General features: G+C 39.2%; 1 protein-coding gene across 3 annotated transcripts in view; it reads right to left on the bottom strand.

The window, feature by feature from the left end:
• JADE1 (jade family PHD finger 1) overlaps positions 1-17,790 on the bottom strand; it is a 61,060-nt gene that overhangs the window by 31,450 nt on the left and 11,820 nt on the right. For 2 of the 3 annotated variants that reach the window (XM_024211434.2, XM_024211435.2), the window contains exons 2-4: positions 16,464-16,541; positions 2,242-2,324; positions 2,049-2,123 (exon numbers count right to left, since the gene is read on the bottom strand). In XM_024211434.2, coding sequence (XP_024067202.1) covers positions 2,049-2,123; positions 2,242-2,324; positions 16,464-16,515 — 210 coding nt within the window. In that variant the 5' untranslated portion in view covers positions 16,516-16,541. The remainder of the gene's footprint in view (positions 1-2,048; positions 2,124-2,241; positions 2,325-16,463; positions 16,542-17,790) is intronic. The other variant, XM_024211436.2, reaches the window with a different exon arrangement.

Genomic DNA, 17,790 nt, shown 5'->3' with positions numbered 1-17,790 from the left:
TAGTCAGCAAGGCACATATCCAGCTCCGTACTGTATAGTTATGAAGTTTCAGGCAGATTTTCAGGAAGGCAAGACACTGATCCTAGATTCTCCAAACATTGCTAATGATGCAAATTTACTTCACACTTGCTACTCTTGTGCTGAATCCCTAATCCAACTTCCATATTGGCTGTTTTGTGTTAGTATCTGACAACAGTTGTGTTTGGCTGTGGATAAAGCACAAATCTGTAAGGTATGTGCGTCCACTGTGGTTACACAAATAATAAAGGCTGCCTTCCCTGGGGATAGTGGCTTCTTTCATATGCCATTAAAACACTTCAAATTACAATAAGTCATCTATGATTTTCTTACATGTTTTTGGGAACCGATCATTAGTCTGATCATTAGGGGAAAAAAATCTCTACAGTGAAGTACAGTATAAAAAGCCTGGCCACATGATATGCCCAAATGTTTTTTCCCCCACTCTCTCATTCTCTCTGTTATGCCCTGGATTTCTCATTGGGGAACACCCAAGTGTTACTTATTTTTATTTTTCAAAACTGTTTACACCCAGTGATGACATTTTTTGAATTTCAGGTGCAAGTCTGCATTTTTGTAAGAATAAATCCCACTACAATTAAGTATTAATTTGTAAGTTTCTCAAGAAAAGAAGAAAAGGATGAATATAGGTAATGTAATACAATAAAATGTTTTTTAAAAAATCTAAACTATCAGTCCTGTGAGGTTGCAATCAAGAAATGAAACAGAATCCACAAAACAAACTCACTCTCCCAGTAAACTAGCAGAGCCAGCCATAAGGTTTTGGACTTCTAGTGATTTGAGTAAAAAACAAGATATGAAAATTTTTCAGTCTGATAGCTTGTGGCTAGTTATTTTGGCTACTACACAAGAAGTTGTTAATGGAATACTTGACCATCAAGAAAATCCTTTCCAAGACTCTCTGCCTTGTGTCACTATCCTTGCTGCTCTGCTAATCTCTGATGCAATCAATGTGCCTGGAGCCAAAAGAAGTTTACAAAATTATCTCTGAAGAACTGGCACACAGCACTTCAGAGACAGAGAGAGGGTGAAATCCTGGCCTTGCTGAAGTCAATGGGAGTTCTGCCACTGACTTCAAATGAGGCAAGGATTTCACCCTGGGAGTTTAGTGAGTGTCACTTATCTGCTGGCACACTGGAATCAGCATAGCATGCTGTCGCAGACAGGGACAATCCAAGAAATAAGAACAAACAGGAGCTTGGGGGAAGCGGAAGAAAGACCTCTCAGACTGGGAAGAAAGGCAAAGGGAGGAAAAAAATAGAATATTCGAAGAGCCACAGGTTAGTATGTGTGCATGAGGAGAGAAAGAAACACCACAAAAATAGGACTAGGCCAAGAAAGACAAGATCAGGGTTTGAAAAGTTATCTCTGGTCATTTACTTGATGGTCAAGTGGCTCTCTTGTTGTGTTTTTAATACACTGAATAGTGTACATAATTCCCCCATGAAAAATTGATTATCCCTGGGGCGAAGGAAGTACACTGTCATCATGAAATCTAGCTAAATATGCCTCTCCCCCAACATCAGCCACTGAAGCATTTAAAGTACTTTGACACAGTGAAAATGACTTAACCCAAGAAATTTCACCTTCTGAAGCAAATACCTTGTTTTCAGCCACAATGCAGTCTGAGGTCTAATGATTGTCTCAGACCAGTTCAGGCAAGGGCATCTGCAAACTTTTATGCAATGGGTCATATACATTTGGTGCCTACAAATGACCCACCCAAAAAGTTCAAATTGATTTACATTTCCTTCCTTGATTTGAATTCCTCAAAGCACTGCATATGAAGCTTAAAAGAGACAGATGTCTGGTTTGACAAATCTGTTAACAAATAAAAACTATTAATTAAGGCCAAATAAAGGCTATGAAACTACTAAAAATAAACTTTTACTGTTCACCATAAATCAAGAACAAATAACCCAAACCACTAAAAGAAAGAAAGAAAGAAAGTTTCAGAGCTATGTTGGGCTGGTGCCAAACTAGCCCAATATTCATGGCTAAAAACTAACTTGGTGCTGGCAGTGACTGTGGTAGCAGCTGAACTCCCTGATCTCCTGGCCAGAGGAAAGGTTGCTGGGTGCCAGCTGAGATGGAGCAGAAAAGGAAAGAAAATATGATTAGGAAGAAATCTATTCTTTAATAAGGCATGTGTGTGTTTTACTAGATAGAGGTAGCAAAATGCAAGTACAATTCCAGAAATACCTCAGAAGGTTTTCGGTCTTCATGTCTGGAGCATGAATTCCTCCGGTGTCGAGATCTGGAATGCTGGGACCAGGTGGACAAGCCTACGGTATAAAAATGATCAACTGAAAAGAGTGCTTTCATCAGTCAGAAAAAGACTTTGCTCACACTGTTCACACAAGTAGGCCAGTTGACTTCAATGATACAACTTGAGTAAGTAGAGCAAGATTCAGCCTTTTATCACACACCTCAAAAAGACTGTTTCATAATGAACAAGCAGGGGAAAACTGCTGGCTCAGTCTAGCACTTCTGCGATCACTTCCATGTATTTTTTTTTATCCCGACAGCTATATTTATTGGCTTCGCAAAAAATGACACTTTTATAGGCATCATATTAGAAAATCTATGGCACAACAGTTCTTTATTTGAGCAATACTGATCCAAACACAAATCACTTCCTTGGGATTAAAAACTAGCTGGGACGTCTGTGGATAGCCTGAGATGAAATCTTCAAAGCTAATGTACTGATGTCCCAGCACATCCATGCAGAACATACTCTGTCCCCATGATTTCTCTTAGGATGGAGTTCTTTTCAAGGTGAAACAGAAAGCCATTCTACACCCAGGAACCCTAAGACTATATGATGTCTGTCTGTCTTCTGGCATGAGGAAATTACTGAGCAGTGTCATGGGGTTTTTATATGTAGAATTCTTCAGTCACTATACTCAGGACCAACTATTTCCCCTGGTCCCAGCATTCTTCAATACGGAGTGGATGCCTTTACCTGCTTTAAGGAAGATTATTCTATCTGAAGTCAGGGAGATGGGGGAGAATGTATCCCACTAGAAATGCTATGACACCACAGGACCAGCACAAAACCTGTGACCAAAACCTGCTTATGGTGAGCCTGTGCTGATCAATTTAATTTAATCAAATGACACTTTATTGGCATGACAAGGTACACAAATGTTACTCAAGTCACACTATATGACAATGATGAAAGGAAGAGACAATAGATTAGCATGATAGTGGTTAACAAAAGAGGAGGGAGGACTGGAAAATGAAGCACAGAAGTTGACACAGAGGATGTAATGGGGAGATCAGAGTGTCCACATAACCAGAGACAGCACTGCAAAGATTCCACAGCTCTGAGCCTTAAACATTAACAAACAAAGCGGGGTTGGCACAATGGCCTTAAGGTTAATACTCAGTTCTTTGCTGTCTCGGCCAGTAAGTGCTGGGAGCAATGTGTAGGCTTCAGCTGCAGCCCATGAGAGCAGTATTGCCTCACATCACTCAACAGAAACCTGCAGTAGTATGCAAGTAATATGGCAATGAAAGCTGAATAAGAACAGGTCTTCAATCCTCCCTCTACTGGGAACACAAAAAATTATTTTCTATGTAAATTGACTTCACAAGACTGTCACTCGAAAGAGATACTACATAGCTGCTGGACAGAAGCATCCACTAAGCTATAATTTTACAACATTTGGCCTTCCACGGTCTTCAGGTAGTAACACATTTGTAAGTTTGGTTAAAAAAATGCTCTGTTACAGAGTGGTAAACAATGGATGGTACATGGAATGTTCACAGTGGCACAAGTTAAGTCAATGTGTGTAGCAACTGGATAGAAATCATATCCTTTAGGATAAACCCATTAGAAAATAGTGATATAAAGGGACACATTCAATGTAAAAACTAATAATTTTGGGGTCCGCGACTCTTTATATGCCCTCACTTGGGAGCACAGGCACTGCTTTGCACAGATATGGAACTGCCAACGCTGCTATTTATAATTTCCGGTCAAGAGAGCACAGGTGCATACACTCATACAGTGGAGCACCCACAGAGACATATACTTGAAGTTGTTGCAGGTACTTCACATGACCCTGAGTCCTCCTTGCCATTGTTGTTTTGTTTTGTCTTGTCTAATAGACACATTTTGATACAGTAAAATGTTTTTCTCTTCCTTGTGCTGCATGAAAGATCCACACAAAACAGAGGAAAGTAACTAAGAGTGATTCATTTACGTGCAGAAAGTCAACACAAGGTTTATGTACCACTTAAGTCTCCTTTAAAACCTATTTTGAGACCTGAAGTGAAACTTAAGTGGTGCACTGGTCTTCTGCTGGACCTTAGCACAGGGGAGAATTTCACTCTGACTGGCTATCCAAGGTAAACAGTGAAACCAACCATAAAGAACTGACAAATGCACATAGCAAATGAATGGAAAAAAAACACATTAAACTATTTTTCTCTTTAGTCCCTTTCAGTTATAGTATTTAAATGTTATTATTAAAAATATAAGTAAAAATAATTCAGAGAAGTATGATTTTCCAATTGACTGTGCCCCTTTAAGGTACACAGCCACACACACTTTTGCACCTAGTTGTCCAGATCCTAATAATTTTTCCAATCTCAAAAACATTCATGTCTGATCGACTACAGTGAGAGCTATTGAAATATTTGGCTAATTAGGTTGTTGCAGCAGCAATCCATAGGTGGATATGACTGCTGGATTTGCTTATATATTGGGGGGTTTTTTTGTTTGTTTTTTGCATTCAGGGTACTGAATGACAAACTCCATTAACAAGATGTTGTTTTATTCTGTAGCTTCTGCCAGTAACACAGCTAGTAACTCTGGAAGTTTGTTACAGTTGTTCACAAGTGATGCATGCATCTGGCAAAATTAGAACAGCAGCAATGTGATATACTTCTGAATTTTTAACTGTGTGCTTTAATTCAGCTCTAGTGATAAGTTTACATCAATTGGAGATTGACAGTAACCAAGCATATGGCTTTTTCTAAACAAGCTGCTAATGGATAGATTTTTCAGATCATGTGTGTGTCCTTGGGATGCTATTGGAGGTGGGTAGCAAAAATAATAATTGGCATATCTTCTGTCTCCATTTGTTTCATTAATATCCTTTTGGTTAATTCAAAATATTTCTCAGCTCTGTTACTAGCAGATGCTACAAAACAAAACATCTTCCTAAATATAATTCTGTTAATCTCAATAGTGAAGAACATTACAGCTAGGCCACTGACCTGACCTCTTAGTGCTGCATGGAGACTCAAATCCTATCACCATTTCCTAAATCTTAATACTACTTCCTAAATTGCTCTGACATGATTATGTTAATATAGAAACTTTACACTAGATTCCCCATTCTGGGAGGAATAATTCAAATTAGACCAGACCACTACGGAGTATATTTGTGGCTGATATTTTCTCCCAAAAATCTAATCACTTCCTAAAATGAAGGACAGTACAAAGTTTCTAACATAATTCAAGAATGACTGTTTCCTCCCAACCCTACATTTTAGCTGATGAATATATAGTGTAACCTTTTAATAACAGGTACCAATGGGGCTTCTGATTTTTTTTTCTGGCCAATAGAACAGGCTGTTTATAATACCATGCAACAAATGTGGGGGAACTTCTGGCTGAATTAAGATTTTACTGACCATTAGGACAGGCAACTGTAGTTAACAAGTGACCACTGGCACAGGTTTCATTTTAATAGGGAAAAACATCCAATTAATGAATAAACAAACACATAATAAATAATTATTAAGCATGTAGTATAACAGATGCAAACATCAACAGTTTTAGATAACATCATTTAGAAACACAAATGCAACAAATTAAAAGAGCAAAAGAAGTGACACAACAGGACTAAATATAACTACTCCTCATAATATGTGAAAGGAAAGATCTGATTCTACTTCCAATGAAATCAATGGCAAGATATCACTGGATTCAATGGAACAAGGATCAAGCCACAGCATTTCAACAAAGGGGGTTTGACTAGTTAAATCTGTCCATTCCTTGGGTAACCCGGGAACAATAATATTGAAATAAGCAAGAAAACCACAAGAGGGAAAAGAAAGGAAGCATGAAAAGCAAATCACTTTTCATTTCCACCCTTTAGTCGAAATTTGGTAGCAGAGTGATCTCTGAATAATCACTGAAAGAAAAAGTTCATAGGCAATTACAGATATTTCACTGATAAATTACCTGATTTTTATGTCCAATTACATGTACTGAAGGACATTCCTGGATTACAGGAAAGTGGTTACCTGTCATTGCTAAAATAAAAGTTGTGGAGCAGGTCTAGAAACAATGTGGTGCTTTTGTATTATATGCGCTGTAGATAAACTTAAGAACACATGAATCTGTATTTTAGAGAGATTCTTGGTATTTTTCAGACAAAACAAATCCTCAGTATTAAAGTTGCACAACTTCTATGTAACCAATGTATTTCTAAAAAATAGTCTTCTCCCACCAGTAATTCACACGTTTCCCCAGTTTCAGAGAAAAAAGCACAAGACAGTGATCGAGACTGGCAAGCCATCAAAGATCAAGACAATGTTTTACAGTTAAACTCCAGTCTTTGTAAAAAAAAATATATATATATATCAATCAATCAAATGGAGATATCAAAAGTCTGCACCACTGGGGGTTTTACAAATAAAACATTCCTAACTAACCAATTTACCTTGGGGAAATCTTTCTTGTATACTACATGAATTAATTCTATAACAGATGGAAGATTAATGACAAACGGTAACTCCATCACAGTTGTTGTACATGCCAAAATCCACGTTCTATAGTGAATATGAAATACACAATTCCAAAGCATAGAGTTTAGCAGCCATTGCAGCGCATCAACCTGAGTATAGAAACAATGGAGAAGTAATGAAAATTGGAATCCTTCATCCTAACATCTCTTTCCTTCTACGAGTGGGCCAAATCGTTCTGTGGGCAGCTTGACCCTAAAATACATCTTCATAAGCCTGGTTTACAAGTTAATGGGAAATCTTTTTAACTAATGGATGACCATGACACTTTATTATGGGCAGGGAGAGGATGGTCTGATCAAAGTGCTGTATTTAACCTACAAATAAAATCACAGTGATACACTTTAAGTCTTCAGAACTAACAAAGCATTACCCAAAATACACGATCCAATCAGCATTAGAAAATCAGATATAAATATATATTCTTAAGGGACCTATATACTTCCTATTAACAGGCAATGTATGTATTCAAGCAGCTAACATTAACACCTACTGGGAGTTAAGCATACAAAGCATCCAGGTATTACTGGGAACAGAGACCCCTAGGAAACTCCTTTCTTAAACCAAAAAAAATTCCTCATGGGTGCCAGAGTGGGTTATATCAGTCTGTTTGGGCCTGATCCAACAACTCCCACTGATGTCAATGCAAAAATCCCACTGATTTCAATGAGAGGCAAATCAGCCCCTTACTTCAAGTCTGCATTTTGTTTTCCCTCCATCAGAAAATTTATTTAACTAGGCATAATTAAAAATAAATGGACAGTCTCTGGTTAAGAGAAGCAAGGCTTTGGCAGACCACAGCACTGGAGAGACAAGGAACAAAGCTGATAGGAAGATATAAGTAGAGCAACTTTCCTATATTATCTTCAGAGACTACGTGCCTGACATTAGCCAAAGCCATATCTTTTTTTCACTTGTACACTATTAATGAAATTACAAAAATACAGCTCCTTCAGTATTAGAAGAAAACTGTGATCAAGAAATTAGAGGAGACATATGTTTCACACTTATGAAAAAAATAGAATTTTTAAAAGGAAAGAAAAAACGATCGTCTCTAACTATATCACTTTGTGAAATGACCACTCAAAAATATGTTTTGATTTTAGAAAGCCCACTAAAACAGAGAAGTCCTTAGCGCTACCAAAGCACATCCAAAATCTTAGCAAATTCTCCCCATCATCCAATATTCCACTCAGCATGAAGATATTCAGTTATACTGTATATCATGCATAACACTGTTGTAAAACCACCTGTAAGGCATCCAGCAGTGTCCCAAGAGAGCTAGAGGCTGCTACAGCCTCTGAACACTTCAAAGCTTGAGAACACTGGGAGTCTGAACACACTTTTCCTACCGTAAATACAACTCTGCTACATCACTAAACCAAGCAGCACAACAGTGCAAAACATTTCTGACATGGATGCTCGCCTGGCTGCTGTTTTTTCTAAGTGCTGGCATTTCCAGCTGCCTACACTTTTTCCAGACTTGCTTTGAGGTAGAGTAGACACTGCTGCCAACACCACACTCTGTCAGAAAGATCTGCAGCCTGAGAAGTAAAAGGAAATGCTTAGTCTCCCTGTCTGCTGCCTGAGCTGCCACTCTTCACAGTAAAGCCTTGTTTCAGGAATACCTCAACTGGCCAATGGTCAAACTACAGGATAAAGATCCAACATGAGGGGCAAAAAGTAAACAGCAGAAGAGTTTCTAAGGCTAATTTCCCCCATTCTACTTAGTAAAGACATAGCTGCACATGTATAAGTCCACATATCATTTCCTATATATAGGGCCCTACCAAATTCACAGTCATGAAAAACGCATCACGGACTGTGAAATCTGGTCTCCCCCCATGAAATCTTGTCTTTTGTGTGCTTTTACCTTATACTATAGAGAGTTCAGAGGGGGAGACCAGTGTTTCTCAAAGTGGGTGTCCTGACCCCATAGGGAGTAGCACAGGGTCACAAGGTTATTTTAGGGGGTTGAGGTATTGCTACCCTTACTTCTGCGCTACCTTCAGAGCTGGGTGGTTAGAGAGCAGCGGCTGTTGGATGGGCACCCAGCTCTGAAGGCAGCATCCTGTCAGCAACAGCGCAGAAATAAGGGTGGCAATACCATACCATGCCACCATTACTTCTGCGCTGCCGCCTTCAGAGCTGGGTGGCCGGACACTAGCGGCTGCTGACTGAAGGCCCAGCTGTACAGGCAGCAGCGCAGAAGTAAGGGTAGCAACACCATACCATTTCATCCTTACTTCTGTGCCGCTGCTGGCGGTGGCTCTGCCTTCAAAGCTGGGCTCCCAGCCAGCAGCCACCGTTCTTCAGCTGCCCAGCACTGCCGCCAGCAACAGCAGTGCAGAAGTAAGGGTAGAAATACCGCAATCCCCCTACAATAATTTTGCAAACCGCCCCACAACTCCTTTTTGGGTCAGGACCCCTACAATTACAACACCGTGAAATTTCAGATTTAAATAGCCGAAATCATGAAATTTACGATTTTTTTAATCCTATGACCGTGAAATTGACCAAAATGGACCATGAATTTGGTAGGGCCTTCTCTATCTATGACTACTAAAGAAGTGGTCTAATTAAAAAAAAAGATTGAAAATGAACAATATAAAAGGTATTTTACATGCAGTTTGAAGACAGGTGCCTCATTTTTCTCATCTTTCATCACCATTAGACTTAGTTCTCTCCAGAAGCTACTTTGCAGACTTTTTGTCCCAGAAAACATAGATCATCTTCTGTACTGCAAGTCACCTAGGCCAAAACTTTCAACTGTGAGAGCCTAAAATCAAGCATCTAAATCCATATTTAAACACTAAACTAAAAAGACCTCATTTTTGAGGTGATGATCATGGGATGTCAATGGAAGTTGTGCACAGTTCTGAAAATCAAGCCTTGGATGTCTCCGATTGTGCCCTCAGAAATTAAGATACCTGTAATTATGGGTCAATTTTGGACATTGTATCCATACAGTTTGGTTGGGTATAAAATGGCTGTAAGCACACCTTTAGAGTTGGAAATCTCTTCACTTTGCCTGAGTAATAGGCCCTCCATATAGGGGGAAAGGATTCTCTGCATCTCAAACAAAATCCCCTTTTGTCATTTGACAACATATTTGTTTCGGTTCCTTTCCAGATCATTTATTACAATGACCAAATATCCATTAGTAGTAGCCACATTCTTCAGATGGATTCTTCATAGGGAAGTTAGGATACACATCAACTCTTCATCAGAACCTATATTAAGTAAATCAGTATTTTTTACCTTGGATTCTGCTATGTCCTGGTTACCTTTAGGGACGACCAGGACTTTGATATTAGAGTGCAATTCTGATTACATTGCATTTTAGCTTGCATCTCCAAAGCAAAAGAACTTCTCATTGAGATCCCAGGTCTGGTGTTAATTAGGGTATTATCTCTAAATCCTTTGAATCTTTTCTATTTCTACCTAACTTTCGGCTTTAATGGCCTGTCTTTCTGCAATGACAACCTGTGCTGAATGTGTCTCTGATTTTCTTCCACATTAGATAATGTATATTGTAGAGTGCTCGCCATTAACAGCTTCAATATGTACATCTTCCACAGAGTTTCACATCTTATCTGAAGATGTATAGGGCAGGGAATATGCCTTCTTAGAAGTGCCTAATATGTTTTTGGGCACTATAACATAATAAACAATACTGTAAGACTGCACCTTCAGGAGCATACTGCCTTTACGTAGTGTGCTTGGACATCAGCTCAGTACTATTGAGAAGGACAAGCACCATATAATGAATCAGCCATCACTATGGATACAACTTTGTCATGGTAAAAATAAACAAAATTCATGGCACAATCATGGCAAAAAATAGATAATTCACATGGTGGTCACAGCAACCTTGTGGACACTGCTGGTTAGTTCACTCTGGTCTAATATTCCTCTTTGAAACGGGACTAGAACAAATTAAATGAACAAACTGTTAATGTGCAGTAGCTGATCAAAATGAAGGAACTTTTAATGCATGGTAGTTGATCAAAGCAAATGAATAGACTGTTACTGTGGACCCTGCTGCTGCACATTAACAGTTTGTAAGTTCAATTTTGATCTGCTCCTGTTTCAAAGAGGACTAGATCACAGCAAATTAATGAATTGTTAATGCACCACAACTGATCAAAGCAAACAGACTGTTAATGCATGGCAGCAGGGTCCATATAAATGGCAACATTCATAGTTTCATGGCAATGGTAACTGCCGTGACATAATCGTATCCTTAATCATCAATGCCGCCTCTTGTGAGTTTTCTTTACAAGACTCCTATTCAAATACTGAGCATACCCAATTTTGTTTAGGTTGTAAGATCTGACAAGATCACATAGCGATATGGATGCAAATACAGATGGTACTCAAATAGACATTGAAATCTGCAATTAAATTAACAATAAAACTTCAGAGACACAAGGTAGGTGAGGTAATATCTTTCATTGGACCAACTTCTTTTGGTGGAAGGGACAAGCTTTTGAGCTTCACAGAGGTTGGTCCAATAAGATGTGTCACCTCACCTACCTTGTCTCCTCATATCCTGCAACCAGCATGTCTACAACAACATTGCAAATCAAATGTCAGAAATTACTGCAGTGGAATGACGTCACAATAGGAAAGAACTAAAGTGGGCCCTGTGAGTATGAATGTCCCATGGGATCCATGAGTTCTCCATACTTTTAGAGGAGTGGCACAAAATGAGATATGTGCATATGCAAGGTCACATGTGCATTGTCAAAGATAATAAAATATTCAGATGTATACTGCTGAGAGAGGAAAGAACAGGAGGGGACCTGCGTTAACTTACTGTGGATAGTGTACATTCACCATTTTAGCGCCACACGTACTGTAATTGTGTGAAATTGCTGTAAAGACACCACAGGGATCATACGGTTCAAGAGCAGTAATTGGACAGTTATTGATGACATTTTATTTTTGTGCAACATAAACATTGATTAGAGAGGGGAGGCTGTTGCTTTTTATGTTTTGATGATGTGTGTTTTTTCATCGCAAGGATTATCAGATCATAATATGCCACTACAATTATTATTATTGTAATGATGTGCCAATTGAGATGAGGTTGATGGATTAGCAAATCCTCCAGCAGAAGAAGCATGAGAAAGGGGACTTGGATTTGTGGAAATGTGTCTCGGGTTGTATTTGCATCCAGGCCTTTTATATAGGTAGGGGCCTACCAAATTCATGGTCCATTTTGGACAATTTCATAAACACAGGATTTTTAAAATTGTAAATTTCATTATTTCAGCTATTTAAATCTGAAATTTCATGGTGTTGTAATTGTAGGGGTCCTGACCCAAAAAAGGAGTTGTGAGGGGGGTTAAAAAGTTATTGTAGGGGGAGGGTTGCAGTACTGCTACCCTTACTTCTACGCTGCTAATGTTGCTGGCAGCGGTGCTGAGCAGCTAAAGAGCGGTGGTTGCTGGCCAGGAGCCCAGCTCTGAAGGCAGAGCTGCCACCAGCAGCAGCGCAGAAGTAAGGATGGCATGGTATGGTATTGCTACCCTTACTTCTGTGCTGCTGCCTGTAGAGCTGGGCGCTCAGCCAACAACCGTTCCTCCCCGGCCACCCAGCTCTGAATGCAGTGCAGAAGTAAGGGTGGCAATACCTCAACCCCCTAAAATAACCTTGCGACCCTCCTGCAATTCCCTTTTGGGTCAGGATGCCCAATTTGAGAAACACTGGTCTCCCACATGAAATCTGTATAGTATAGGGTAAAAGCACCCAAAAGACCAGATTTCACAGTCCGTGATGCATTTTTAATGGCTGTGAATTTGGCAGGGCCCTAGTCATAGGGTTATAGTTTCCCTGTCACTCAAACAGTATCTGGTATTATGTTTCCCATTCTCTGAGAATGTATTTATACAAAATCTGAACTCATAGCCTTGCTTCTATGTATTAAGCTAAACGCAAATAATCACACCAGAGTCTGTTGATTTTTAAAATAAGAAAAATATTAAAACACAAACTCTACCTTCACATTTAAGTTTGAATGAGTGACAAATGCTTGTTTTTCATTAATTATTATTATTATTGCCTTGTGAATATGTAGGCTTCTGCGCTCAGGAAAATAAAGCACCGATTCCCTTTAAGGTAAAAGCTATTAGGGTGGGCATTAGTGGACAAGTTAGGGACAGCACTAAGGGGTCATCAGTGGACAAGTTAGCCCCAAATGATACACACTCTGCCTCAAACTGAAGCCAAGATGCCTGGCCACACTTTCCCATTGAGTTGTCTCTTGAAAAACCCACAACCAAAGGATGAATAGTCTAACAGTCGGGTGCCCGATCCTACCCATTAATCCCAATGGGAATTTTGCCAATTAGTTAAGTGACAGCAATGGCAAACTCTAAAGCTGTAGTACTGCACCAAGCAATGTGGCATGAGTGCACGAAGCTCACTGGAGGTCAAGAGGCACTAGTAACTCTGATGAGCAGCAGATGTTAGGCAAGAGGATTCCAACTAAGTGTTGATTAAAATTTTAATTTTTCAATTAGAAGACAGCTGTTTGAAGTGCTTGGAATAGTAGATTTAATTGTCTTGTGCTTCTGGAGTCTTTGAGGAGAAAAATGGTTTGTAAAAAGCTTGACATCTTTCAACAAAAAAGTAGAGGCCAAAAGTTCAGAGAATTCTCTATCTAGTGCTTTATCACACAGGGAGGCTCTAACTAAACTGCAGAATAAATGCTTGTCGCAAGTACTACTAGTGAAGCGAATCAAAGACTGCTGATAAGATAATTGTGTGTCTGACTCTGGAAATTAAGATAACAGCAATAGAGATTAATAATCTGACCAACGAGGAGAAAGCCTGAGGAGAAGGTGAAGCAGAGAGAGTAAAATCTCTTATCCCACTCACTGGCAAATTTACAACTTGGAGAACAAGGCCTAAAACTATGATTCTTCAAACATCTACTACTGCTTGTGATGCTTATTATATTAATTAAGAGAGTAGCCAATGGGGAAAGAGTGGATGCATCATTGAATGTCAATCAGTGCCAGAATGTCAATCATTGTGCTTAGTATGTGTTCCTAGTAACTCACTAGATCCTCTATTCCATGGCTTTCTGGTGGGTGGAGCTACTTGCAAGAATGTTTTGGAAATTAACTAGGTCTATGAACTTCCAGAGTTGGACCATTATGGTTGCTTCTTGCCTGGAAACAAGGAGGATCCTGACTTCGCTTAGGACATGGGTATATGTCCAGAATAAAAGGATGTTTCTTATAGACAGTCAGAAAATGAAGCCCAGCTGTGAAGAGCTGTGTGTGTATACATACAGAGATTACCTACGAAAAAACAAATGTGGAAGGTGCAGTGAGCTGGTTTGGGGCCACTGCATCAGAGGGAATGTCCTTGTGGATGCTGAAGCCTCTCAGGATGACAAGTCAGAGATTTTATCATTATGTCACACATCATCTCAGATTTTATGGGAAATTCTTGATTTGAGGTCTACAGATTAGCATAATGCATATGTTGGATTTGTGTCTCAAACTACAAAGTAATTTTAGACAATAGTAAAGAAATGCTAGCGTGAAGCCGAGTGAAGCCAAGTGAAGCCTGGAAAGAAAGTGCAACAAAAGCAAGAGAGAGGAAGGAAGTGGTATATACTTGAAATAATATTTGGAGAAAACATTAATAAAATCTGACAGGTATTTATCAAATAATTTAACAAATACATTTTGAACTATTTGACAAGACTTACTACTAAGTTATACTTTATCAATTTGTTAGTTAACACTGCGTAATAAATAGTACACTACTACTTTTTTCCTTTAAATCACAGTGAGCATAAAAACACAGGTATTTTTTATCCTAGCTAGCTGTCTTAGACCTCTGACTAGCATGTATCACTCATTTTTTGAAAAATGAGTATAATTATTAGAAAAACACAACTTCACTTTTGAAGAGATGGATATTCCAATATACAAAGCAGTGATATAGTTAGATAAATAACAACAACAGATGAGTGAACTTGTTCTACTGAATTTCAGACCAGTCAACTGTCACAGTTTGAAACTTCAACTCAAAGATTATCTAGTTCAGGTTCTACTTTAAAAAGTCCATGATACAAAGAGCAGAAAGGGGTCAGAGTAAAAACTAGATTAAGATGTATGGTGAAAATGGCACAAATAATGATCAAAGTGAAATACAAGGAGACTGTAAAAAAGGGAGTTCGGGGGTGGACAGAGGGAGAAGAAAAATTCTAATGAAAATACACTGTATATAGAATTTTGAGGGTTACTCTCTATTCTCTATAGAAAGACGTTTGCTTCTTTTTCATCTATTCTTCTTTGGAAGGATTTAAATTGTTTTACCATAATACCAAAACATTTTGTTCCCAAATCCAAAAATAGTTTAATAGATTTTTCAAAATCTCCAACTCTATGAGGTTCTCCCAGCTTTATTAAGGGGCCAAATCCCAAAAGCCCTTACTGGTTTTTTTTAATCTACTCCTTACTCAGGCAAACTCCTAGTAAAGTCAGTTTTTCTTTTTTCACCTTCTCCACTCCTTTTTTCACACATTGATTTCCATAGCAGTTTGCCTATGTAAGGGTTAAGTTGTAGGTCCTGATATTAGGTCTACATAGGCCAGTCCCCACTATTGTCAGTGAGATTCCACATGGGTGTAGGAGTCCACCTACATAGCTCCTGCTGCAGGATCAGGGCCTAAAAGCCTGATTCAAAGTCCACTGAAGTCAGTGGAAAGTCTCCCAATAACTTTCTGTTGAGTTTTGGTTTAAGCTTTAATTAAAGACCTCAGGATCTTGCCTAATAACGCTTTGCACATATATAGCGCCCTTTGTCCAAGACGACATGTACCAATGTAGACCAGATTAGAACCAGGATAATGCCTTTGACAACTATATAAATTACAAAGCTGGAGAATACAAGTAACTTGTTTGACTTGCCCGAACAAGAATCTTAGCACAATTCCCACCCCACCACTATGTCACAATTTCTTTTAAAATGAAAGAATACCAATTCTCCATTATCTGAACAAGTGAGATATTTTAAGTAGCTCATATTAATTATGCCAAGAGACACCCATACTACTGAACAAATCAAATTCTTTTTTTCCTGAATGTATGTCATCCACTAATGTTAATAACACCAAAATAAACATAGGAAACCTTTAATATTCATTAAAAAAAGATTGTCACAAATAATTATTCTTATAAAAGTCTGAGGCAGAAGAATTATATGCAACCATTGTACAAGGAGAGTATGAAATGGTCAAAAAAATTACAATTTTAGAGCAAACTTCTGTCCCTCTATTAAAAGTTAAGCAAGTCAACAATGTTAATAACTGATGATGTGCTAATTCTGTTCTTGTAATGATAAGCTGTATTGCTTGCACCACAAAGGACCTTTAAAAAAATTCTTTGTTTCACCTTATTATCAAACACTCTATAATCAACAGCAAGTCTTGGGGCATGCTGTTATATAAAGCTCACCTATTCTGAAAATATTTTATTTTAGAACAGTTTCCTAATATTTGTGTTCTCCCCCAACTTTCTGTGACCCAGCTGCTATGCAAAATACCTCCGTTATGTAAAATATTACATTAAAGTATGGTTTCAACAAACTCATAACCTAGTGCTCTCCGAGCACAACAAAGGAGCACTTACTGCCATTGTCATCAGAATCCTCACTGCTGCTAGGAAGCCGACCTCGTTTCATGATCTCCACGGGAAACAGCTGGTGGCCTGTAAAGCAATGAGACAGCACTTAACCCAAGATAATACACAACCAGCAAGTTGTGTTTCAGATGGCATTCCAGGATTTACAGCATACAAATGAAAACAAACAGCTTTAAATAGCATTTAAAATATAAATAGTAAACATCCAAAAGATGAGTAATTAGACATATATCATATGGGTAGGTGAAAATGTGATTTAAGGAGGTCTGATGACAGTTCTGTGGTCACATTCATCTCCAGAAGCAAAAGCATATTTTTGTGTTTTCAGAAGTCTACAGTAGGTGAAGACCTACAGTAAAAGTACTCACACTGATTAGATTTTCCTCCACCCCATTGTGGCTCTAGTTTAGCAATAAAATTGTAGTATTATTGCCTCTGTAAATATGTAGATTGGCTGATATGTTTTTGAAGCAATTTTAGTCCTGGTGGAAGGTGCCAGCCTAACAGCACTGGCGAAAAAAGTCATCCATTTATCCACAGAGCAGGGAGCAGCAATGCAGGCTTCCCCTCTCTAACCAGCTAATGTGCATCAACCATGCTCTAGAACAGAGATTCTCAAACTATGGTCCTCGTACCCAAGCTCCATTCTGGTGGTCCGTGGATAGTTCCCTCTAAGGTGAGCGCCTGGGCGGCCGCACACAGGAGAATGAAGGGCCACCCATCTAATTAGTGGGGGCGCAGGCATGGCTCCACTAATTAGCTGCCTGGACCCTGGAGATGATGCACATGTAAGGTGAGGTGGTTGCCTTGGGGGAAATGGGGGATAGGTGGGAGGGGACAGTGGGTTGAGAAGAGGGGGTGGGGAGAATTTGAGATGTGCAGGACTGCGGCAGCCAGAGAAAAAAGCGACTTTCCCCAGCTCCAGGACTGCGGCTGCGGGGGACAGACGGCCCTCCTTCCCAGCCTCAGCACTGTGGCTGCTGCGGTGGGGGAGAAACCCCGCTACTTCCCAGCCCCAGCTCAGGGGCTGCTGCAGTGGGGGAAAGAGGGAGAGATCCCCCTTCTTCCCAGCCCCAGCTTGGGGGCTGCCGCGGCAGGGGAGAGAGGGCACATCCATTGCGTTAGAAAGGTAAGACTACTGATATTAAAATGAGTTGTATGCTTTTATTTGTAGAACAAAAAAGTTTATTATTACTTTTTTTATATAGCGCTTTTATCCAAAGCGCTTTACAATAGTTAGCTAATGGTACAAACAACATTTGGAAAGATCATTAAGTGGTCCAACGAGACACTCAGCCATTTTCAAGTGGTCTGC

The sequence above is a fragment of the Terrapene carolina genome, unplaced genomic scaffold (genome assembly GCF_002925995.2).
Source record: "Terrapene carolina triunguis isolate 2854851 unplaced genomic scaffold, T_m_triunguis-2.0 Scaffold66, whole genome shotgun sequence".
Lineage (NCBI taxonomy): Eukaryota > Metazoa > Chordata > Testudines > Emydidae > Terrapene > Terrapene triunguis.
The sequence above is the reverse complement of the archived record's forward strand: the minus strand, read 5'-3'. Positions and strand labels throughout refer to the sequence as shown.